We start from the raw sequence: 22,008 nt of genomic DNA on the forward strand, positions 1-22,008 counted from the left end.
TGCATTAGTACAACTAAAACAGATTAAGTTGGAGGGGTAAAAAAAGGACCAGACCTTTTTGAGGTCTGATGTTCAAGATAAGTTTTGAACAAATGAGAGGAAGCTCAATAGATTGTGCAGTGTGTAGTACTATACATAGTCACTCAGTTTGTGAAAATCCTTAGAGAAAACTTTTCACTCAAAGAGATCTTTGTACTCCAGACAGCTCTGCCTAGGATACTAGGAAATGATCTGCTGCTGTCAGAGTTAGTATCCAGTTAAGTTAATGGACAATGCACATAGAGCTGTTGTCTCAGGGTCTGCAAACAACAGTGTTAAGTTACTGTGTCCATTAGCCTCAGAAAGCTGAACCAAGTGTATCTCAGTAAACAGCTGAAGACTTCTATTTATGAAAGCTTAGATTTTGTACAGATAAGTTGCGCTTTTTTTTAACCATGCTACATTTGCATAGAGCTTGTACAGGAATAAATGGATCCAAGCATCTTTGATTGGATCTGATTACTGAACATTCCCATCAGGAAAAGGAAGAAATTTCTCCAGTTCTTTCACAATGGTGTCGGCACTAGTGGTTGCATTGATATAGCCATTTTGATGTAGTAATTCACATTGCTGGAAAATCTGTTAGTTTTGTACTGAAATAAGAAGTTAGAATTCCACATGCTTCAAGTGTTTTAACTTTGTTAAAAAGTGTTGTGTTTTTTTAAAAGAGAATCATGTAAGAAACCAAAGAGAATTTTTTATAGGTTTTACAAGTTTAACCCATATTATTATGTAAAGTTTTTGTGATACAGTTCTTTCCTTTGGTGGTTTTAGCCCTATTTTTAGAGAAATAGCTCACTCTCTTGAAAAACAGTGAAGTCATAAGACTCTCATGAATGGAAGCTACAGAAGGTCATAGTTATAGGGTCAAAATTAGGGTGAGAAATACAGGATGTTTCCAGGGGGTGTAGGAACACAATCAGTTACTTATCATCTGATTTTTCCATAGTTTGGTATCTTCCACACACATGTAGAAATTCAGAGTTTCTGCCTCTAGAGAACACATGTTCTGAAGGAGGCAGTCATATAACATAGCATTAAGCAGGTGATGGAATTCTGTATGAATCAATAAAGCAAAAAATAACAAATACTTGTAAAGAATTTTCTTTTTAAAATAGCTAATTTAAAAGTATATTATTAGTAACCGTGGATGCATCTGTTGATTCATCAGTAAAATGAACATAAGAATGGTTGTTGTTCTTCACAGATTGTAAAAGTTCTGAATTTGTATACTCCAGTTAATGAGTTTGAAGAGAGAGTCTTGGTATCATTTATACGTACAATACAGGTATGGCTATATCTTTTCATCAAAAATCATTTGACTATTTTTAAGAAACCCTCTGATGAGCCAAAATAGCTTGTGTCCTGAAATACGTTCAGGAATCTGAAGTAAACTTGGCTTTTTAGCTATTGTTTTTTAGCTATGTTGAAAAGGTGATGTCAGCCTTAAAATTTTAAGCAATCACAATTTACTGCCTCCAGACTTGCATGAAAATGTTAGTTTCCCTGTCAGTATGTATGAGATTTTGGAAGATGAGAGGTTTTTGTGCTTATACATCTTTGTGTATGTAAACACACTTAACATGCCAACTTTTCAAGTGGTAACATTTATATATGCAAATTTACTTTTGTCAGACGTGTGTCTGCATGAGAAGTTCCAACTGCTTTGAAAACTGAGGCCCATGTTCATTCCAAAGTTCTTCATTTAGCCCTTCTACTTTTATATATATTGATGAAAATGAAACATTTTGAAAACTCCAAAGAAAAGCAGCCAGTAGAGCGAAATAAAAGAAACAAAGATCATCTTTCTGGTCTGTTAGAAGTTGAATTACATTACTAGCAGGATAAGGGAGATTGGGAAGGTAGAACTGAGTTAAAACTATAATTCCACTTACTGAAAAGATGCAGTTACCAGATAGTGGGCAAATTCTTCCTTTTGCAGGGAATCTAAATATCTTCAGATTGCATTGTAAGGGGAAGATAGGCAGAACCGAAAATGACAAAAGTAACTACAGTTTAATGGCACAATTGTTGCAAATGTGTCGGGTCAAGTTAGCATAGAGTGTGTGTCTGTACATACAGGTGTATCTGTAAGCACAGATGAAATACTACCTCTTTGCAAGCTGATTATTATAAATGAAGTGGCTAAACGCTAATGTAATCACTTTCTTATCTTTGCAGATGCGTCTGCGAGACAGGAAGGACTCTCCTCAGTTGCTCATGGATGCTAAACACATCTTTCCTGTTACTTTTCCATTTAATCCATCCTCTCTGGCATTAGAAACCATTCAGATCCCAGCCAGCTTGGGCCTGGGCTTCATATCACGTGTCTGATCCCAAGGATGTACCATCAGTGTTAGATGGAGAATCAGTTGCCTGATATCTTTACCCGTTAAAACATAGTGAGCCACTGAAAACACATTTTCTGACCAAACAGTCTATATTATGCCCAGATCTGTAGTAAAAGTAGCTGGAAAACTACATAACAGCACCACAGATTGAAGGCTAATAGAAAGATGTGCATTTGTGTTCAGTCATCGCATTTATGACGACATCACTGATTCACACATTTCCAGAATATGGAAATTGGGCTTGGACAAAAATTGTGTCTTCAGCTGTCTAGAGACATTTTTAGATCTTTAGTAACATATTTAAATAGTGTAAATTAAACTCCATATGTAATTTTCTCATAGGCAGGGACCAACAGGGACGGTCACAGTCCTGAACACGGAAGACTTGAAAGTAAGGCATTTTATAGTAGAATACACGGTCACTTGGGAGCTTGTTACATTTAATTTGTAAAAACTGGAATGCAGAAACACAAACTGGCAATATATAAAATGATTTCTTAAACCACTTCCTTATTTATGTCAGTTTGACATCAATTCTAGTGATAAGTCTTACAGCTCACTATATGCTATAACTTAGGTGTTCATTTGTTAGTACTGTGGTTTAGCAAGCATACTAAATCGCTGCTGCATATTGTGTTCTTTTAAATGTATGACAGTATCATACTAAGCACTAAAAATAAGATATTTCATTTTTTTGTTGTCAACCTTATTTACAGTCCAATGCAGTCTGTTATTTTAACTGGATTTTTGCAAATGGTATCAAATAACACCTGTAGGGGAAAATGGTAACTAAGCACAAGTAGCACACTGGAAATTACACGTTTAGTTATTTTTAAAAGTAGTTAGCTAAAAATACAGAATCTTGAAGCAAATGATCAGAAGTCAATAATGATTTTAGTATTTATTTAGATTTTGTAGCCTGTCTAATGTTCTTCTTTGTTTGTAGACCCCAGAGATGACAGTGTGTATTTTGAGTATAATCTCTTTTGTTTTGTTGCCACTTAAAAAAAAAAAAAAAAGTATTCTTTCATATTGGAATTTGAGAGGAAAAACTTTAATAGAAAATTTCTGCAGTAGCCCAAGGCTCTCATTCTTTGAAAGGTTGACTAACAAGAACGTTAAGTAGGTTTTGACTATGATGCTGTCATTTGACTATGATTCATGCTGATTTAATGGTTGGAGAGCCAGAGTGCATAATGAGAAACTGAGTTATTTTGGATATTGCACATCTTACTGGAAAGATTTTTCTGTCTCATACATCTTGGATCTGCTATATAGAATCCACATTTCACAATGTGCAACATAAGTGCAGAAGCCTTGCTTAAGGTTCCAATTCTGAACTTTAAAACAGGTAGTTTGTGGTGTATGGCTCAAATATACATGTAAAAAAAAGCCACACACATTGCTCAATTGCATTGTGCAATATTTTTTATGTATTATAATAATTAGCAACATAGCATTAACATTAATTTCTTTTAAAATATTGATAAATAATCTAGAGGTACACTATTAGACTATCTGGTACTAATCTGTTTGCCTGCACACTCACAGAAAAAGATTTGCTGTTAAGCAGGCTGAAACATTTCAGTTATGTTTCACTTGAGAGGTAGACGTGCTGTTCGTATGGTTGCTAAAATCGGTAGTAAAGACAACCTAAACTTTGTCAGTATCATTTTAAGATGCTCATGTCTTATTTTCAAATGTGTATGCCCCATATTATGTTTGATGGCTCATGCCAGTACTTCCAAGAACCTAATACTGCATTGCATAAATGTTTTGAACGATCTTTGCTAAATGACTTAGATTGTTTTCCTGTGCATGGTATACCAAACACTCTTTTTTCAAATGTTACTTGATTTCTGAAACTATGGCTACTGTTAAGTGGCTCCAAATATGGCATAATGTAGTTTTCAGACTGTTAGGGGTACTGTACTTGTGAGAATGTAATGGGAAAGCCTTCACATCCAGTAACGAGGTTAGGAAAGAAAATACATGAGAACATGCTGACCTACAAATTTTTTCTCCTATTGAAAAACAAACAATTGGCATTACAGTATGTTGATACTGTAGATCAGGAAATGTATCCACTACTTAAGCATTAGTGTATTAAAATGTATGCCTAAATGTATTTTTGTTTATTTTTTGTTTGTTTACCTGTAAAAAGCCTTATTGTATCTTGTTTCCTTACAAAAAGTAGTGTTTAGTAATTTATAGGTATTATCCTTAAACTCAGTGGTTTGACTGGTATTACTTTTATATCACATTAAAAGTATATGCTGCTTGACATGTTTTAAAGGAAAATATTTTTAAGTTGGAATAGATGTGTAATTGGTAATTCATCTAACATTTTACATGGCAGTATTTTACATGCACTTTTCAGAAGTAAAATTTTAGTGTCAGTGTATAATAGATCTTTCACTTCAGGACTAATATCTCTTTAACCATGGAATATAATGCAGAATTATTTTAAGAACTTTTTTTTTCCTTTGAATCATTGTTATGCTCTTTTAATGTGGACATATCTTTTCTATTTTAATTTATTATCTATTGCTATGATAGATTTTACCAGATGCTGGAAAATACTTGTCAGTGACCCCTTAGAATTATATACAGTTATTCTAGAAATTTTGCACAATAATTACCTCATTCAGTTTGGTGTATTTTTATTCCAGTGATCATTTTATTCTGATGTTTAGGACACAGTCTTCTATCCAAATTTTGAAAAATTGCTTCTCAGACTTCAGTCTGGGATGGAACATGAAAGTGCTTAAGTCCGTTAAATGCGATTAATCTATTCTATCCCAGGAAAAAAATAGGATCAGCTTCAATGTTGAAAAGTGGATTGATATCCAATAACATTTGTTCCCAACTTGGAAACACCAGCATTTGCAATTTGAAGGTCTGTGTAATTTGTGATTTAAACTGAACACATTTCAAATACCATACAAAAACTATGAGTAAACACTTTTTTTTTTTAAGATGCTGATACTTCATGTGATAAATAAAAGCCTTTAAACATAGGTTTTCACTCGATGCCACTACAGTACATAGATGAAAACCAAAACATTGTCAGAACGACCTGAGCTCTGATCTGTTGTAGTGTCTGATGTTGTACTTAGTAAATGTATGCATCATAAAAACTGTAGCCTGATAGCTATCACTGGAAAATGTCCAAATAAAAATACAACTGTAAGATTTGCTTTGGATTTTTTTGTTTGCTTGGTTAGTTGGTTGTTCATAAGCTGTGTGCTGGCATAGCCCCCAGACGATCACACGGGTTCCCTCTACCTTCATGGCAGACGTAGTGTTGACTGCCAAGGGAGTTGGTTAAAATCTGAGGATTGTATAAATACACACCCAGATACCAACAGCGTGCCATGAACTGCTGTGCATATTTGAAAATATTTTGTTCGACATAACCCACTTCTGTTACGATATTTTGTCGCTAAATATTAACTGTTACTGAAATAAGAATTAAGATTTGTACTTTGCTAAAACATTGTCTTCTGTGCCCTGAAAGCTCTTCGGTGCCAGGCAGGCAGGGAGGGCTAGTGGGCCTCTGGGCATATATCCACCTGCCAAAACCTGGTACTATGTTTATTCAAATCTTCTTCCTCATAAAGGATTATTTGAATGTAATACCTATTAGTGCCCTAAGCTTACTAAATGCATTCTGAGTTGTTTATTTTTACCTTATTCTAGCTTTGTTAGAGAAACTCCTTCCTGGTGTCTTATAGGAAGGTGATGAATGTTTCTGTTGTTTTTCCCTACTCGGCCAGGAATGGCTCCCCTCATGATCTCTCTGGCAGCTAGAGTGGCAATTATTCCTAATCCCTAAAGACGTATCCAAGATGCCAGCTTTGCCAATATGGTAATTGGGACTACTCCTCATCTCTGCTATACTTATATGCCTGTCAGAATAAGGAGCTAGCGTGCAAGCTGTCCGCATAAAAAGCCCCACACAGTTACGAATGCTTTAACCGGGTGCTGCGGGTCACTGAGGCGAGCAGCGCGCCTCACCTGTGCCTACGGCGGGGAACGGCCTTCCTCCTCTGCGGGGAAGGGCCGTGCCCGGCTGGGACAGGCCCACGATCCGGGCCGGGCCGCTTCCCCACGCCTCGGGGGCGGTGGCCGGGGGCGGACCGCGGCGCCGCGGCCACCTGCCCGCTGCGGAACCTGCCGCACCACGTCTCTCCCCGCGGGCGGCCCGCGGCGGCAGCGGCTCTGCCCCCATGGCGCTGGCCGAGCTCTACACCCAGGTGAGCGCGGCGGGGAGCGGCCCTGAGGGCTGCTGGACTGCCGTGGCAGGGGCGGCGCCTGAGGGGAAGCGGGGGCGCCTTTTCTCGCGCCCGCTGAGGGGGCGACGGCCGTCCTGTGAGGGAAAGGCGAAGGAAAGGGGTGGCCCGGCCGGGCGAGTAATGCCAAAGTCGCCGGAGCGTGCTTGTGCTTTCGGTGCTTTCTGGGGTTGCGGCGGCGGCGCGTTAAAATGTTGAGCCACTTGTGTTACTGACCGAGTTCGCTGGTTTGGACCTGACGGAGGGAACGTGTGCCCTGTGTGTGAGGGTGCGTCGCCTGTGTCAGGCAGCTGAGCTAAAGCACATCTGGGCGGCTATAAAATCCCGGGGCAGCATGGGAAAAATCTTCTTTTTGAGAAATACTTCTTTTTTGAGACTTTTGGTCTTTAGGTGTAGGTCTCTGATGTGCTAGCCAGCGCTTATGCAATTTTACAGTTTAACAGCACTTCCCTGGTCACTTAATCGTGGAGTGCTCGCTCTTTTTGTTACGCGAATATTGAATATGTTTGGCAGAACTTGGTACTAAAACAAAGATTCTTCCTCCTTAATGCGGCTGCTGTATTTTTTGCACAATTTTTCCCACGTTTCCTGCAGTCACCGGAGTGTTGTGACGTATAAGTTGTTTGCTTAGCTTAACAAAAATAACATGCATATATTACTAATTTATAAGCCTGTATCTCTTCTATCGCAAAAGCAGCTGCCATAATAAACTCCTGTTTAGGCTTGTGCTGCAGTGGTATTTATTCATTTGTTGTGTTGGTACCACACTCAGAGCAGCTGAAAGAACAAACGGGGTTTTTTTTTTAATCAGGAATAATGTTAGGCAGGTGAAGGGGAGGAAGGAGTGTGGGTGTAACTTGATACGAAAATGAGCAAACTCTCTTCTGTTTGCTTGTAAGGCAGGGTTTGGAGAAAGCGAACTTTGGTAGGCTGGGTACATTTGCCAATGGAGGCTCCTGGAACTGCAGGGACTTTTTCTGAAGAATCAGTACTTTGATCACATGCTTTTTCCTCCCTTTCTTGTCCGTGACCTAGTGCCGTTCACTTTCTTACATGGGAACACGCTATGTGCCCCTGAGGCTATTTGGTGGTGATATTCTTGGCTCACATAAAATAACAGCAAATAAAGAATTCAATTTAACAGCTGTGAATAGATAAGTATTTTTTGTAAGTCAGGAAATCAACGTAGTGTAGGAATGACACAAAAATCAATTTATACTTAGATACACATGGAAAAAGCAAAGTTAAAACTGATTTAATTTAGCCATGTCTTTCATTTACCCATTAAATAGATATTTGTGAAGCTGTTTTTTTCTCCGCTTGGTTGGATAGATGAAAACGTTGTCATCATAGTGGTTTGGGGTTGTTTAGAAAAGGTCTTTGTGATTTTGGATATTGCGTGAGAAAATACCATCATGCTGAAGGCATCAGCAAAAGAGGTATCATGAAAGCGGCTGAGGTTTCAATTAGTGTTCATCACCTGACATGCATGCCAGGTTGGCGTACGGTTGACCAGAAAGGTCAATCTCCATCCTTAGAGATACTGAAAACTCAACTGGAGAGGTCACTGAGCAACCCAAGCTAACTTGCGGGACGTCACTGCAAAAGTCTGTCTTACCCTAAATAGTTTGGTATTGATCTTCAGGGATTAGAGGTGAGAAAGCTACTATTGAGGTACAGTGCAGTTTGTATGGACCTCTGTAGGCACCCACCGTTGGCAGTGTGTTCAGTGGGGTTCTCGGGGCGGAGACCCTCACGTTCTGAGGATCTGCTGGAGCTTTCAGGGCTTCCTCCAAATTAGAGAGGAAAAAAGTCATTTGTGCCAAAAAAAACAGTTGCAACACCAAAATGAGAAGATATATGAGTCTCCAAGGTATCTGTGGGTATGCTAGCACTTCATGAAATCCTTGACTAATGTTAGTTTTTCAAGTAAGCAGCTGCAGCAGTTCTCACGGGTTTATTTAAACACAGTTGGTTTAAACTGAGCATGAATATAGCTAGGGTAGGGGAATTAAATGAAGGGTTCTGGCTATCAAAAGAGAAAGATGCTGAAAAAAGATTATATGGCATGGTTGCTTGTGCAAGTAGGGACTGAATGGTTCTGTGCTCTCTAGTGTTACTTTATCACAAATGAGAGGAGAGATGGCCCGTAAGAAACTCAGTACTAGCGTGTACTGGTGATTTTCAGGCTTTTTTTGTGACATCACTGTCCTTCCTCCTGTCCTCTCCTTACATCCAAATACAGTCTTCAATGTTATCTTCATTACCATCTGAGATACACGCTATACGGTATAAAAAATATTTTGCACCAAGGTTTAAGGAAGATGGTGACATGTCAGAAGTGGTCTCAAACTGCAAATCCCTGAACAGAAGTGATTTCAATGTTACTAAAACCAGTGTCTATTAATGCATAGTTGATGCATTAGAGAGGCTTTTAGGGATGCTGCCGCTTTGTTAAACCCTGGCAGGATGAGAAGGACACACTCCACATCAGTGAAGAAATTCCTGCCTTACTGACGTTGCCAGCTGTGTTACGTCCTTTTAAGGAAGGGTGTTTCCTATAGGTTCTACGGCAGAGCATTTAAAGATGTTGCTAATGCTTCAGCATTTTAACTTCAGCATAGGAGAACTAGGTGGTTCGAGCAGTGTAATTTACATTCAAACATTTATGCTTCAGAAGGCTAGAGGTAATTCTGTTGTCTGATTCTTCAAATATCTAAAAGAAAATTACAATTCATCTGCTTCCATTGGAAATAGGTGCTTTTAGGAAGGGTGTTTTCTTCCTGAGGCAGAGCTAAAGTACCTTACTGGGACTGAGCTCAGCTAAGCCAGCTGAGTGCTTGTAAAGAAAGACACCTGCCAGTAGTCTTTGAAATTTGCCCTAGAACAGGGGAAGATGTTTGGAGGTTGCACTTCAGTCCCATTAAAAGAAAGGTAACTGTGCAGAGTCTTTTTTGTGTATACATCTGTGCCTATGGCAAAATGCTTTCTAAGTTCAGTGTCCTATACTTGAATTCAGGGAAGTGATTGTCTACATTCTGGTAAACGAGGTGCTTTCTCTAGTACTTGCTTATTTGACATCTCCTAGAAATCAGGGCTCTGCCTTAAGTGGATTTTATTCTCTTTGTTCAGTGTTAGAGGGTTTGAAGAGCCTGGCAACAGTCTGGCCCTTGTTCACCTTCCTGCACGCTGTGTTGTTCTGCAGACTTTACACTAAACAGAAGCAGAACAAGCATGTCTGAGGTTAATGAGTCTGCTCTTGTTTTTTTCTTTCAGGAAGAATAACTAAAACACAAAAATACAGCCTGCTGTACAGAGCTAATAATAATCCCAAAAAGTCCTGGCATCCAGTTCAGCTTTTAGGTTGCACTTGAAAACTTTTTTTTATGCTAGTCTGGTATTATGATAATAGCTAAGCTAACTATTATCTTGTTTTTCTGTTGTAGTACAATAGGGTTTGGATCCCTGATAATGAAGAAGTTTGGCAGTCTGCAGAAATCACAAAAAACTACAAAGCTGGAGACCGTTTTCTCCATGTGCAATTAGAAGATGGAACTGTAAGGAGAAAAGCCTTAATTATTATGGGGTTTGCTGAGATATGTTTATGTAGAAACATAAGACTCACCATTACGGGATCTAAATGACTTGTCCATATTTTCTTTTATGCTAACCCTACAGTGACCAGAATTTTATCATATTGAAATTTGTACAGTAAACAGCTGTTACCTACAAATATGAAGAGTGCAATTCTACTATCTGTATAACATTAGTATAGAACACATACCTCGAAGATCGCTTCACTTTTGAAACAAGCACTGAAACTCATCTTAAGTTGAAGTAAATCAGAAGTGCAAGGCAGGCATAGTTATCTCTTACAGAGCTAGCTGTTGCTTTTTTTTTCCTAAAATTGTTGCTTTATGTAAGATCTGTTAGTTTTAGTATCTGAGTTCTTTACAGATTTAATATTTTGAAAATATTGAACTGAAACCGGGACACAGTATTTCTGTGTTTCTGCATTCCTGTTCTGTAAAGCCAAGTATTAAATGTATGATTAAATGGCTTTGTTGAAAGAAACAGAAGTGAGTTTTAAACTTCGTGTAAAGAAAAATGAATGGTTTCAAGGATAGTTTTAGAGCTGACTTAAGTTCTGACCAGGTGTTTACTTTCATTCAGTTGCAGCTGGTCTGCTGTTTTCGTCTGTACTTGAAATATGCATGTGTTTAGAGAGCTAAACGCATTTCCCATTTTTACAGTTTTCAATACAAAATACTGTAAATAAAGAGAATGTAGCTTTCTTTCTCATAAACAACAAAGAGGTCCAACTTACTTTCATGATCTCCAAGTCCCCTAAGTGCAGTGGGATGTATGGAATTGATGAAATACAAGATCAGACAGAGCTCCATCAACCCTGTAACTTCATGTAAAGGTAGAAGATTAATTTGTGTTTATGCAAACATAATGCATTTTATGATATTTCAAGTCATTTTTGTTGACAGGAACTGAATTACCCTGTTGATCCAGCTGCTTTGCCACCCCTACGAAATCCTGACATTCTTGTTGGTGAAAACGATCTCACTGCACTTAGTTATCTCCATGAACCAGCTGTTCTACACAATCTTAAAGTTCGTTTTGTGGAGTCTAAGCTTATCTACACCTATAGTGGTAAGCAAAGTAAAATGCAAGGTTTAAAAAAAAATTCTTAAAAAAAAAATAATCTTAGGTTAGTTTGCAATATGATGTGAGTAATGTTTCCATCAAGTGTCTTTTAACTCATTCAAGTTAGCTCATTTTTGTATGAGTATAGACTTGTTTTTTGATCAGGATCTCCTACCTAGTTTAGAAAATATCGCTACTTTGTATTAGTTTATTAACTGTTGTTGCTGAAAACTGGCATTTCATTGAACTAACCTGTGTTTTATTTTTGTTTTGTACACTTGGTTGTAGGAATAATTTTGGTTGCAATAAACCCCTATAAACAGTTGCCAATATATGGAGATGCTATTATCCATGCATATAGTGGGCAAAACATGGGGGACATGGATCCACATATATTTGCTGTGGCAGAAGAGGCATACAAGCAAATGGCAAGGTTCAGTATGTTGTTTAATGTCCATAAATAACAGTTGAAGTCTAGTGGCAGTCACTGTTAATTGTCATTTAATTTAACTGTGTATGTGCCACTGGCTATTAAGAATGCCTTTGAACGGGCAGCGTAACTAGAGGAGGAGTAATTCCTTAACCAGCTGGGGAATTTCTAGAACTCATAACTATTTTCATTTCATGAGGGGCGAAATACTGTCTTAGCTGAGTGAATAGCAATGACATCAGCCTAGAGGTTACAACTGAAGAGGACTAAGAGAAGAACAGATGAAAGATGGAACTGATATGAGGGTTGACCACAGCTGTGTTTCAGTGTTTTTCATATATATAATTCTTACATTTATACGTGCATTTTAGACATGTCTAATTTAAACTCTGATTATTTGGTTTTAGAAATAACAAAAATCAGTCTATTATAGTCAGTGGAGAATCAGGAGCTGGAAAGACTGTGTCTGCAAGATACACTATGAGATACTTTGCCACTGTGAGTAAGTCAAGCAGCAATGCACGTGTGGAGGACAAAGTACTGGCATCCAATCCAATAACTGAGGTGAGTTTCAGAGAGTATCTGTGAAGTCTGTACTCATCAAGGAGAGAATTCTGAGAGCTGCTGGGAATCTTTGTTTGAAATCTTTAGGGATGTTTTAGCTGCCTGAGTTAGATATCTAAATTAGAAGTTTAGCCTCTGAACGTTACTGCTGGAAAGAGGTAGTCAGCTTCAGGAACACCCAGGTTCTGCCTAATTTACCAGTGGCCCTTTGGAGGCACTAGTTTGCCTCCAGAGATTTATCTGACTGCATCCTGTTAATTAGATGATGAGAAAACAATATTGAAGTTGTTTTTTTGTTTTTTTAAATTGAAATAGAAACTAGTTAAGGTTCCTTATGGTGGGAAAACGTACTTTCTCTAATTCTCAGTTTACGTAGTGTTATACTATTTGACTTGAGGCTTACCTTCAAATTTTGGCCTCAAAATTTAAATCTCACACCTCAATGCTGAGATTGATCCTTGAGCACATTTGATTTTAGGAACTTGAGGTTGAGTCATGTTTTGACAAAGTTATGAAAGATGCAAGTAAAACAAAGTGTAAACATTTATAATTTTTGTAGGCTGTCGGCAATGCAAAAACCACGCGGAATGATAATAGCAGTCGATTTGGAAAATACACGGAAATCAGTTTTGATCAGAGTTACCAGATCATTGGAGCTAACATGAGAACATACCTGCTTGAGAAATCCAGAGTTGTCTTTCAGGTGGGTAAAATAAAGTTAAAACCAGTCAATGGTCAGTATAGCTACTAATGTACTATCCTTTACTAGTTTCATATAGAAAATGTTATGTGAAGTTCTGAATAGTATGTCTAATCAGCGTTTGATTTATTTTTTAATAGGAGCTAATCTTATTTCTAATAAGAAACTAATTTATTCCATGTTCTTCCTTACGTTAAGTGGAGGATGTATCTCAGGGACAGTTCCCTGAGATAAGTGCAAGAAGTATTTGAGAAATCTGTGACTTTCAGTCACAATAGTAACACGTGCCAATTGTATCTGGAAATGAACAGCATATATAGGGCAGAGAGGGTCTCGGTAAAAAACTGGCTGAAAATTTATAAGGCCAGGGCTTATTGCATGTGACTCATTACACTGTCAGAGCATAATTGTGATAATCTACTAAAGAAAGAATTTAATTTTATAAAACTGTTTTTACAAAGTTTTCCTTTTTAGTAGTATTGTAACTTTTTAAGTACTATGAAAAAGACTTCTATATATCTGCTGCCTGAAGGATGGTTTGGAAATAGAGAGTTTTCTGGGTTACCATTGGGCAGCGTTTCAGCTGGCACTCCTACAAGTTGTTCATTACAGTATTTGTCAGTTCTTACTAGTAGATGGTTGTTCAAGCTGAAGAAATTATTAGGCTAACAGCCTTGGGGAAAGAACTCAGCATGTCGGTAATGGAAATAAAGTATACTTGAATTTATCACTTTCAAAGCTCTTTTTGAAGTCTAAGATGTGCCATTTTAATATTGGGCAATTTCTTTGCCAAACTATGTTGCAGCAGAATTTAGCCTTTGAGTATCATTACCTCTTTACAGTAGTGTTGAATATTGAATGTTTTTCTGTTTGTTTCTTGTTTTGGTTTTTTTTTTCTTTCTTTCTGTAATGGTATCCTTTGCTTTAATTTACAGTCAGAGAATGAGAGAAACTACCATATATTTTATCAGTTGTGTGCATCTGCTATGCAACCTGAATTTAAGCATCTTAAATTGGGTAGGTCTCAAAAAAATAACCTACTCTTCTTTTTTGCAGTGCAGTATTTTGAAGATTGGATTTTCAAATGCTAGGATGTTAAGTGCTTTATAGCATAAATCTCACAGACTTACAATGGGACTTGCATTTTTAAGTCACTTAGCTATTAATCCTGCTTGTATTGAATTTGGTAGCAAATCCCTAGTAACTTAAATAGTGCATGATCAAGTACCTAAGTGTCTTTGAAAATCTTATTCTAATACTTTCTGTAGTGACAGATGCCATAATGACGGTTTAGGGGCTTGATTCATTTACCTACAGAGAAGCTTTAATGCCACCTGGGAGAAGCAGACCTTAGGTGTATGTTTACTCAGTCTTCATTCCTGTTTGTTTATTAGATCAAGTATTAAGATTGTTAGGAATTATGAATACTAATTTGTGTCAGCTTAACTGAGTTAGGCGCATGGATTTCCCTCAGAAAAAGAGGACCTCCAGCTCGCTGCTGAGGAGCTGTCGTCTGACAACATCTTTAATTTTCTGGTATTACAAGAGTCTTTAACAAGTGGCTATCCCCAGTCCCAAATTTTCCAGCATTACAAGTTTTGTTTCTTATCTACAGGAAGTGCAGAAGAATTTAACTACACAAGAATGGGTGGCAGCACAGTAATAGAAGGAGTGGATGACAGAGCAAATATGGTGGAGACTCAGAAGACATTTGCCTTACTGGGTAAATTCTTGGGGATACCTTTTCAATAGATTTAAAAATATTTTTTTTTTTTTCTGAAATGGGCAAAGGTGTATTGTTTCTGAAACGTCTAAAATGTTAGTAGTAATTACCAAAATAATTTCTTTCATAGCTTATCCATTGTGCTGTTGGTCTGTTTTAAAAGTACTAGGCAAGAGCAAATGGCTGTTAGCAATTGGTGTTCATTGTTAATGGTCAAAATCACTAAGGGCTGGAGTCTTCTTGGCCCTTAAGCTAACGTGCTGTGACAGAATTGGAATTGGAAGCTTCTTTGCCCCTCTGGCATATGTGAAAGCCAAATCAGACTTGAGCTGGCACTTGAAGGAGGTACAGGAATTTATGCCTAATCTCTCATCAGATCAGACAGGCAGAAAGTAGGCAGAACCAAGGCTTTGCATAGTAGTCTGCAGGGATGCTATACAATTCTTGGCTACACAACAAAGCAAGTAATCCGGCACTGTACTTTTTAAATTAATTGTACTGTTTCTGAGTGTTTAAAATAATCAAGAATTGGTTTTTTAGGTCTGAAGGGAGATTTTCAGATGGATGTTTTTAAAATGCTGGCAGCAATCCTACACTTAGGCAACGTGGAAATAACAGCTGTTGGAGATGAAAGATCATCCATCAGTGTAAGGAAGCAGCTCATTCAGATACCAACATTTTCTTTTATATTCTGTGCCAAAAGTCCTTTAGCAATAGTTTTTCTCATATCTGGGGCTCAGAGCAGCATTAAATCTGGTATACTAAACTTGAGAGATTCCTCCATCTTCATATGTATAGAATCACAACGAGTGTTTATGCAAATCCTGTTTCATGCCCAAGTTCAGAAAGTCTGAACAACAGGCAAAATGTGGCTGAGAGAACCCCATGTCCAGTTGATCCACCGCTGTTGGAAAAGCCGTTTGGGACTATCTGCAGGATACAGGAAACAGAGCATTGTCAAAGCTGCTCAGAATGTGTCCCAGCAGACTATGCAAGTCTAAAAAGCAAGGACACCTAAACATAGACTAAAGTAACTTTTTCTTTCAGTGTCTTAATCCAAAGCATCTCATCTAGTCTAAGTTTTTCTCTCCTATATCAGGAGATATATCCAGTATTATTTGCTTTAGCTTTTCTTGATATTTTGCCAGACGAAGAAGTGAACAGAGCCCCTTGTCTATCTAAAAATAAAAGTCATAGTTTGATGTCAGTGGTGATTTCACTGTCTAGACAATAGTTAAAGTATTAAATGTAATCTAATAATATTTATTTATCTTTTTTAAAGCTGGAAGATAAACATCTCAATATATTCTGTGAACTTCTGGATTTAAACTGTGACAAAATGGCACAATGGTTGTGCCACCGAAAGATTATCACTACCTCAGAGACTGTAATAAAGCCAATGACAAAAGCTCAGTCTGTTAATGCAAGGGATGCTCTGGCAAAGAAGATCTATTCTCATTTATTTGACTTTATTGTGGAAAGAATTAACCAAGCTTTGCAATTCCCTGGCAAACAACATACTTTTATTGGTGTTTTGGACATTTATGGGTAAGAATGTCTCTGGAAACAAATTTACTTTAAGTTGTGCCTTTTCTTTGGAGTTGATAAGAGGCACTTTTCAATTTGTGCTGCTAATGAATTTGGAGGAGTTTGTTTTGCTAAAAGGTCACAGTCATGCAAGTTCTTTAGCTTCCAGAGTAGTGAAAGTGTTCAGCAACTATAAATATTAGTATTTTTTGTGAATGAGGTTTAAATTTAACTTTTGATATGATACTTTTAGATTTAACTCTGGATTTTTTAGCTCTGTTATGTCTGGTAACATTAACTTCTAGGGAAGTTTTGAAATGCCTTAGCATCTTCACTAGTCTTATGGCTATTTAATTTTCTTAGAAATATTAGGATAGCTCCAAAGTCTTACAAGGATACTACCACTTGTATTTAAATGTCAAGGGATTTTTTCTTCTTATTTGACATGTGTTTCAGCTTTGAAACATTTGATGTGAACAGTTTTGAACAATTTTGCATCAATTATGCTAATGAAAAACTGCAGCAGCAATTTAACCTGGTATGTTCTTTTATTTGTTACAGTTCTTTATCTTATTTTGCTTCAGTTTTGAGATTATCAATAATGAATGTTAGCAAATGCTATTTGTATTTGAGTAATGGATATTTCTGGATAATGGCTATCCAGTAATAGATAAAAGTATTTTATTTTTATATACATACATACACACACACATATATGTAAATGAAAATTTCTGAGTTTATTTTCTTACAAGACAGACATGTAGTATACTACAAAATATATAAATATTTTGTTTCTATCTTATGTATACAATCACACATGTGCACACATTGTATTTATTTTCTTCCTTAATTGTAACCTTACGTTTTCATAATTTTCACATATCTAGCATGTCTTTAAACTTGAACAAGAAGAATATATGAAGGAAGATATCCCATGGACTTTAATAGACTTCTATGACAACCAGCCTGTCATTGACCTTATTGAAGCTAAAATGGGAATTTTAGAACTTCTGGATGAAGAGTGCTTGGTAATTTAAATATTCTTGTAGTCAGAGCTCATAAAAAACTATATAGATTTTTAGAAGTTGGGCTTGTAATCCATATTTTGTCCTTTTAAATGGGAAGTAGAGCATTTTCCTCATAAAAGGAACATTGATGTTTGCCCTCTATTTGGTAATTTTAATTGTAAGCCACTTAGTCTATTTTTCTCTTATAAAATTAAGAACCTAAAACTAGCTTCTTACCGAGAAGCTAACCCAGCAACTAGATTTCTTCGCTGTGAGGGTAGTGCAGTACTAGAACAGGTTAAGCAGAGGTGCAGTGGGATCCCCATCCTTGGATGCTTTCCAGATTTGAGTTCAAACAGCAGCTTGATCTAGTGTTGGTGGTAGTCTTGCTCCGAGCAGGAATTTGGACTACCCAATCTCCAGGGGTCTCTTCCATCGATATTTCCACAATTCAGTTATTCCATGAATCACAGTCTTCCTTTCCTTTTTTATAAGTTCTTGTTTAATGCACCAAACCTACATCTTTGCTTTTAATTCTTCAGTCTCACTGTTTTTTTTCTCTCTGCTCTCTCCTGACTGTAGCAATTCCTGAATCTGTATTTTTTTTCTTCTACATATATGTAGTTCCCTTAGGCTTCCGAACCTATTGAAGTAGCTTTGTCAGTGAAGAACAGGGCACGGGAAGATAAGCCCTGTTAAAAAAGGTCTGTAAAAGGTATTTTGGTGATATTGGCAAGTGGTACTTCTCAGAATCCAAACCATGGAGTAGTTTGGGAGAAATTAGGGAATATTTCCTAACTCATTAGCTTATCTGTTATTCTGCTCAGTAGCATTCTCAGGGATCAGGTTGTCTCTGATTGCAGGTAACATCCTCTCAGGACAAAATTATTTATGTCTCATCAGAGAATTAACTCTAGTCAGCAAATTTGTGGATTAATACGACCTTCTTTCTTAAAATGATTTGCTGTAAGGAACCACTGGCTAGTCTGAAAAGAGAGAAACTCGTTGTTATCAGGCCTCGTAACTCACTGAAGATGCTTTATTCAGACAGTATTTATTGATAGTAAGCAGTTTTGCTGTTTTTAACAGTCCAACAGAGTTTTGTTAAAGAGATTTCCCTTCTCATTTTTACAGTTACCTCATGGAACAGATGACAACTGGCTTCAAAAGCTATATAATAATTTTGTCAATAAAAATGCACTCTTTGAAAAGCCGAGGATGTCAAACACGTCTTTCATCATTCAACACTTTGCTGATAAGGTAGAGTGTAAACAACCCAGTATTGTTTCGCCATGTTTCTAGCCGTAGCTCATTCAGAAAAGAAACAAACGTAGGAAATAGAGGAAATATTAACCATACTTGTTTGGAACGTCTATAAAATCGATCTTCAATACATAGTACTATTTATTTATTGGTAATACTGCCCGTAACATGCCATTTAAACATAAGAAGTGCTTAAGATAATGAATTTGAGAGTATAAAAATAAATCATCAACATAAAGAGGCAGAAAAAGAGTACAATGTATAAATGAAATAGTTAAGATTGTAGTCCATACACATTTTAGTCTCAGTTATTTACACTTCAAATATAGTACTCCTTTTTTGGTATTTTGATTTGAAGTCATAGAATAATGAAGAGAGGAGGAAAGAAATTCCTAATGAAGGCAGAAAGAAATTGCAGTTGATAGTGGATTCTGACAGTTTGTCCTGCTTCTAAATTTGCAATATGCATGTATGTATGCTTGCCGTAATGAAACTGGAAAAAGCAGAGTTTCTGCCATCATGTTTAAGACTAATAAAGAGCTGTTGGCCACCACAGCTAGAGCATAAAAATTATTGTTTTGCTAACTGTTCATGTAATGCTGGAAAGTTAATGATTTCGCCTGTTTGCACAGGTAGAATATAAATGTGAAGGATTTCTGGAGAAAAACAGAGATACAGTACATGAAGTATTGATTGAAATCTTGAAAGAGAGCAAGGTTTGTGAACAATCAGTAATGATTAATTTTCTGAATACCTGATTTTACTGGAATTCATTCAGATCTGATTTTAAAAGATTTTTTCTGATAAAAAGATTTTTTTTTTAATAGGTTGAATCAATTTAGTTTAGTCTTAATTTTTATTAATATTCTACAAGTGTGCATTTTTAATGTCAAAATAACATACAAGATGGAAAAACACAGTATTCAACTTTTTCATATATGTGCATTTACTTTACTAGTTGTGTTAGTATTTTTTTTTCCTTAATATCTCCCTTGAAGAGCATTTTGGAATCCTTGTAACTGAACAATTCACTTAAATTTTTTTTTTTTTTTTTTTTTTTTGTGTAGTCATTACACCTAGCTTTGATAGGTAGTTTATCATTAACTGCTGCCTTTGTTTATTCTTCAAAAGAGATTAAGAGAATGCCAGAGCAGGGAAAACATCAGATGTCTTCACTTCCCATCTGCTTGAAGGCCCTGTCCCTTTCAAGTCTACAGCCTTGATACTTCAGGATTACTATTAAGAATCTAACTTAATCTGACCAAAAAACATATTCTTAATTCAAATTAAATATTGTGAAAATATAACCTTAAGTGGTCTTATTTTTAACTCTGTTCTGTATTTATGTCCATGTTTGCTCATATTGAAATAGCTTTTGCAGGCCTACTTAACAGTTGTTGAGTTTTGTCTGTGAAATGTGTAAGTGCTTCACAATAGACTCGGAATTGTTGCAACTGTTTCTTCAACTGTTGTTTGTGGCTTAAAGATCCAGTTCCAAGTCCTGCAATACCTGGCCTAAGCATTAAGATGGATGGGTTTTGCATTTTACGTTATGGTAAATGTAATTTTTATTTAAATGTTATTACAGTTACACAGTATTTAACTGTGATTCTTTCACCACACTTTTAGTTTCATCTGTGTGCAAATTTTTTTCAAGACAATCCAGTGTCCGTTTCACCTTTCAGTTCAACTATAAACATCAAATCTGCAAGACCTGTTCTCAAGTCACCTAACAAACAACTCCGGATGACTGTTGGCAGTAAGGTACTACATAAACGTGCTCTTCTGTGATGCTTGTACTTTCGGGAAGTGTACTGGGCAGTCTGAGACTATGACACTGTATTCTGTTACTATTCACGGGGTACTATCCAGTTTTCAGTACAGCAAGAGCCAGCCACAGTGCAGTGCTCCGGGTCTGGGTATAAGTAGCTGTGTTTACTATATATATAGGAGACTGTTAGGTACAGCAGGACTGTTACATTTCCTGCGTTTAAGATCTAAACCCTAAGAAAATCTCCCAGTGTCCAGCCAAAACCTAACAAATAATTAAAAAACTGAGATCTGACTCTTTACTTAGCTGTAAATGTTTCATTAGCAAAACTGTTATGTCCGATATTTTCTAGTTCCGGAGTTCTTTGTCTTTACTTATGGTGACACTCAATGCAACCACCCCTCATTATGTACGATGCATAAAGCCAAATGATGAGAAGTTGCCTTTTGAGTAAGTATGTTAGTGGCGTTGAGCTGTTATATTACCTGTAAAATGAAAAGAGTATTTTTCTATTTCACAGTAGCTACATGTCAGCAAGCTAAATTCTTATTGTCGAACAACTTCCCATACAGAACATATTTTTCCTTTCAAGATAGCTGAAGTAAAAAAAATATGTCATCTTACAAAAATAGAATCATCCAGTAATAGTTATTGATACCTTAAAAATTCTTTATTATCCTAAAATTTTTCAAGTTGGATATTGGTGTTTGTGTATTTGTCATAACATTTTTAGGGGAAAGGTTGTCCACCTTTGATTTAAGTTGATGGATATTTTGTATAGGTGTGTTCGCTCTTGCACAGTATGGATTAGCACCAATTCATATTAGGGAGTAAAAGTCACTGCCTTTTTCTTTGTGAACTTCCCTTTTGTCCACAGAGATATTTAGAAGAGCTTTAGAACTCTGAAAAGGCATGAGCAGTGTTGAACATAGCCTTGGCTTTTTCCCACAATTTTATATCACTTTAATCTTATAATATAATCGTATATGCCAGATAATTTGCATAGTTCTTATGACTAGCTTGATAACCACTAACTTGCAAGTAGGAGTCAACCTTGATGCAGCTATTGGTCTGTTTTGTGGGCAGACATGTGGAAGCACTCTAGTTTCAGTTATACAGTTTTCAGCTGGAAGGTAGTGTACTGACAAATGAAATAAAAACTTTTATTATATCTGAGTAGGAGGGAAGAGGCAAACTTTGATTTTTTTAAGTGTATTAGCTCATTTTCTTGAAGCCAGACAAATCCTGTCCGTGCAAAACATGGGCAGTGAGACCTCATTATTCTGTGTAATAGCAGTGAGGGGGGAAATAGCTTGGATAATACAAAAACATGTCTGAATTAGACTAGAAGAGTGTACCATAAGCTTGTGAAAGAACAATATAGTCATCTGTCAGCCACGAGGATCTCTTAGCTAGTACTGGATCGACATTGTAGCATAGTGCTCTGTGGGCATATCAGCCCTGGTCCAGAATTGGAAAGGCTCTTTCCATGCCTTGTGTTGATACTCATGAATATCTGGGTTCAAGATTAAATCCTGGTTTATTTATAATCAGTGTGCTGAAGAGTACCTAGAGAGAGTTTCTTCCCAATAGACTGCTGAGGGAATTTATTTCTGTGTATGTTTTGTGCTGAGAGTGGCATGATTCTTTGCCACTTGCTGATATGAACTGTCACAGTTAAT

At 36.9% G+C, this 22,008-nt stretch overlaps 2 protein-coding genes across 2 annotated transcripts in view; both read left to right on the plus strand.

The window, feature by feature from the left end:
- Window positions 1–5,574, plus strand: part of MYO5A (myosin VA) — a 105,257-nt gene extending 99,683 nt beyond the window's left edge. Inside the window, exons 41-42 of the mRNA XM_050903006.1 lie at window positions 1,247–1,327; window positions 2,221–5,574. Coding sequence (XP_050758963.1) covers window positions 1,247–1,327; window positions 2,221–2,373 — 234 coding nt within the window. The 3' untranslated portion in view covers window positions 2,374–5,574. The remainder of the gene's footprint in view (window positions 1–1,246; window positions 1,328–2,220) is intronic.
- A 1,048-nt stretch (window positions 5,575–6,622) lies between these two features.
- MYO5C (myosin VC) overlaps window positions 6,623–22,008 on the plus strand; it is a 35,958-nt gene continuing 20,572 nt past the window's right edge. Inside the window, exons 1-16 of the mRNA XM_050902959.1 lie at window positions 6,623–6,649; window positions 10,132–10,242; window positions 11,182–11,347; window positions 11,630–11,774; window positions 12,179–12,335; window positions 12,895–13,038; window positions 13,971–14,052; window positions 14,651–14,758; window positions 15,299–15,405; window positions 16,041–16,306; window positions 16,742–16,823; window positions 17,173–17,313; window positions 18,427–18,552; window positions 19,188–19,271; window positions 20,185–20,319; window positions 20,679–20,776. Of these exons, the coding sequence (XP_050758916.1) occupies window positions 6,623–6,649; window positions 10,132–10,242; window positions 11,182–11,347; window positions 11,630–11,774; window positions 12,179–12,335; window positions 12,895–13,038; window positions 13,971–14,052; window positions 14,651–14,758; window positions 15,299–15,405; window positions 16,041–16,306; window positions 16,742–16,823; window positions 17,173–17,313; window positions 18,427–18,552; window positions 19,188–19,271; window positions 20,185–20,319; window positions 20,679–20,776 (1,979 nt within the window). The remainder of the gene's footprint in view (window positions 6,650–10,131; window positions 10,243–11,181; window positions 11,348–11,629; window positions 11,775–12,178; window positions 12,336–12,894; window positions 13,039–13,970; window positions 14,053–14,650; window positions 14,759–15,298; window positions 15,406–16,040; window positions 16,307–16,741; window positions 16,824–17,172; window positions 17,314–18,426; window positions 18,553–19,187; window positions 19,272–20,184; window positions 20,320–20,678; window positions 20,777–22,008) is intronic.

This window comes from Gymnogyps californianus, chromosome 11 (genome assembly GCF_018139145.2).
Source record: "Gymnogyps californianus isolate 813 chromosome 11, ASM1813914v2, whole genome shotgun sequence".
NCBI classification, from domain to species: Eukaryota; Metazoa; Chordata; class Aves; order Accipitriformes; family Cathartidae; genus Gymnogyps; species Gymnogyps californianus.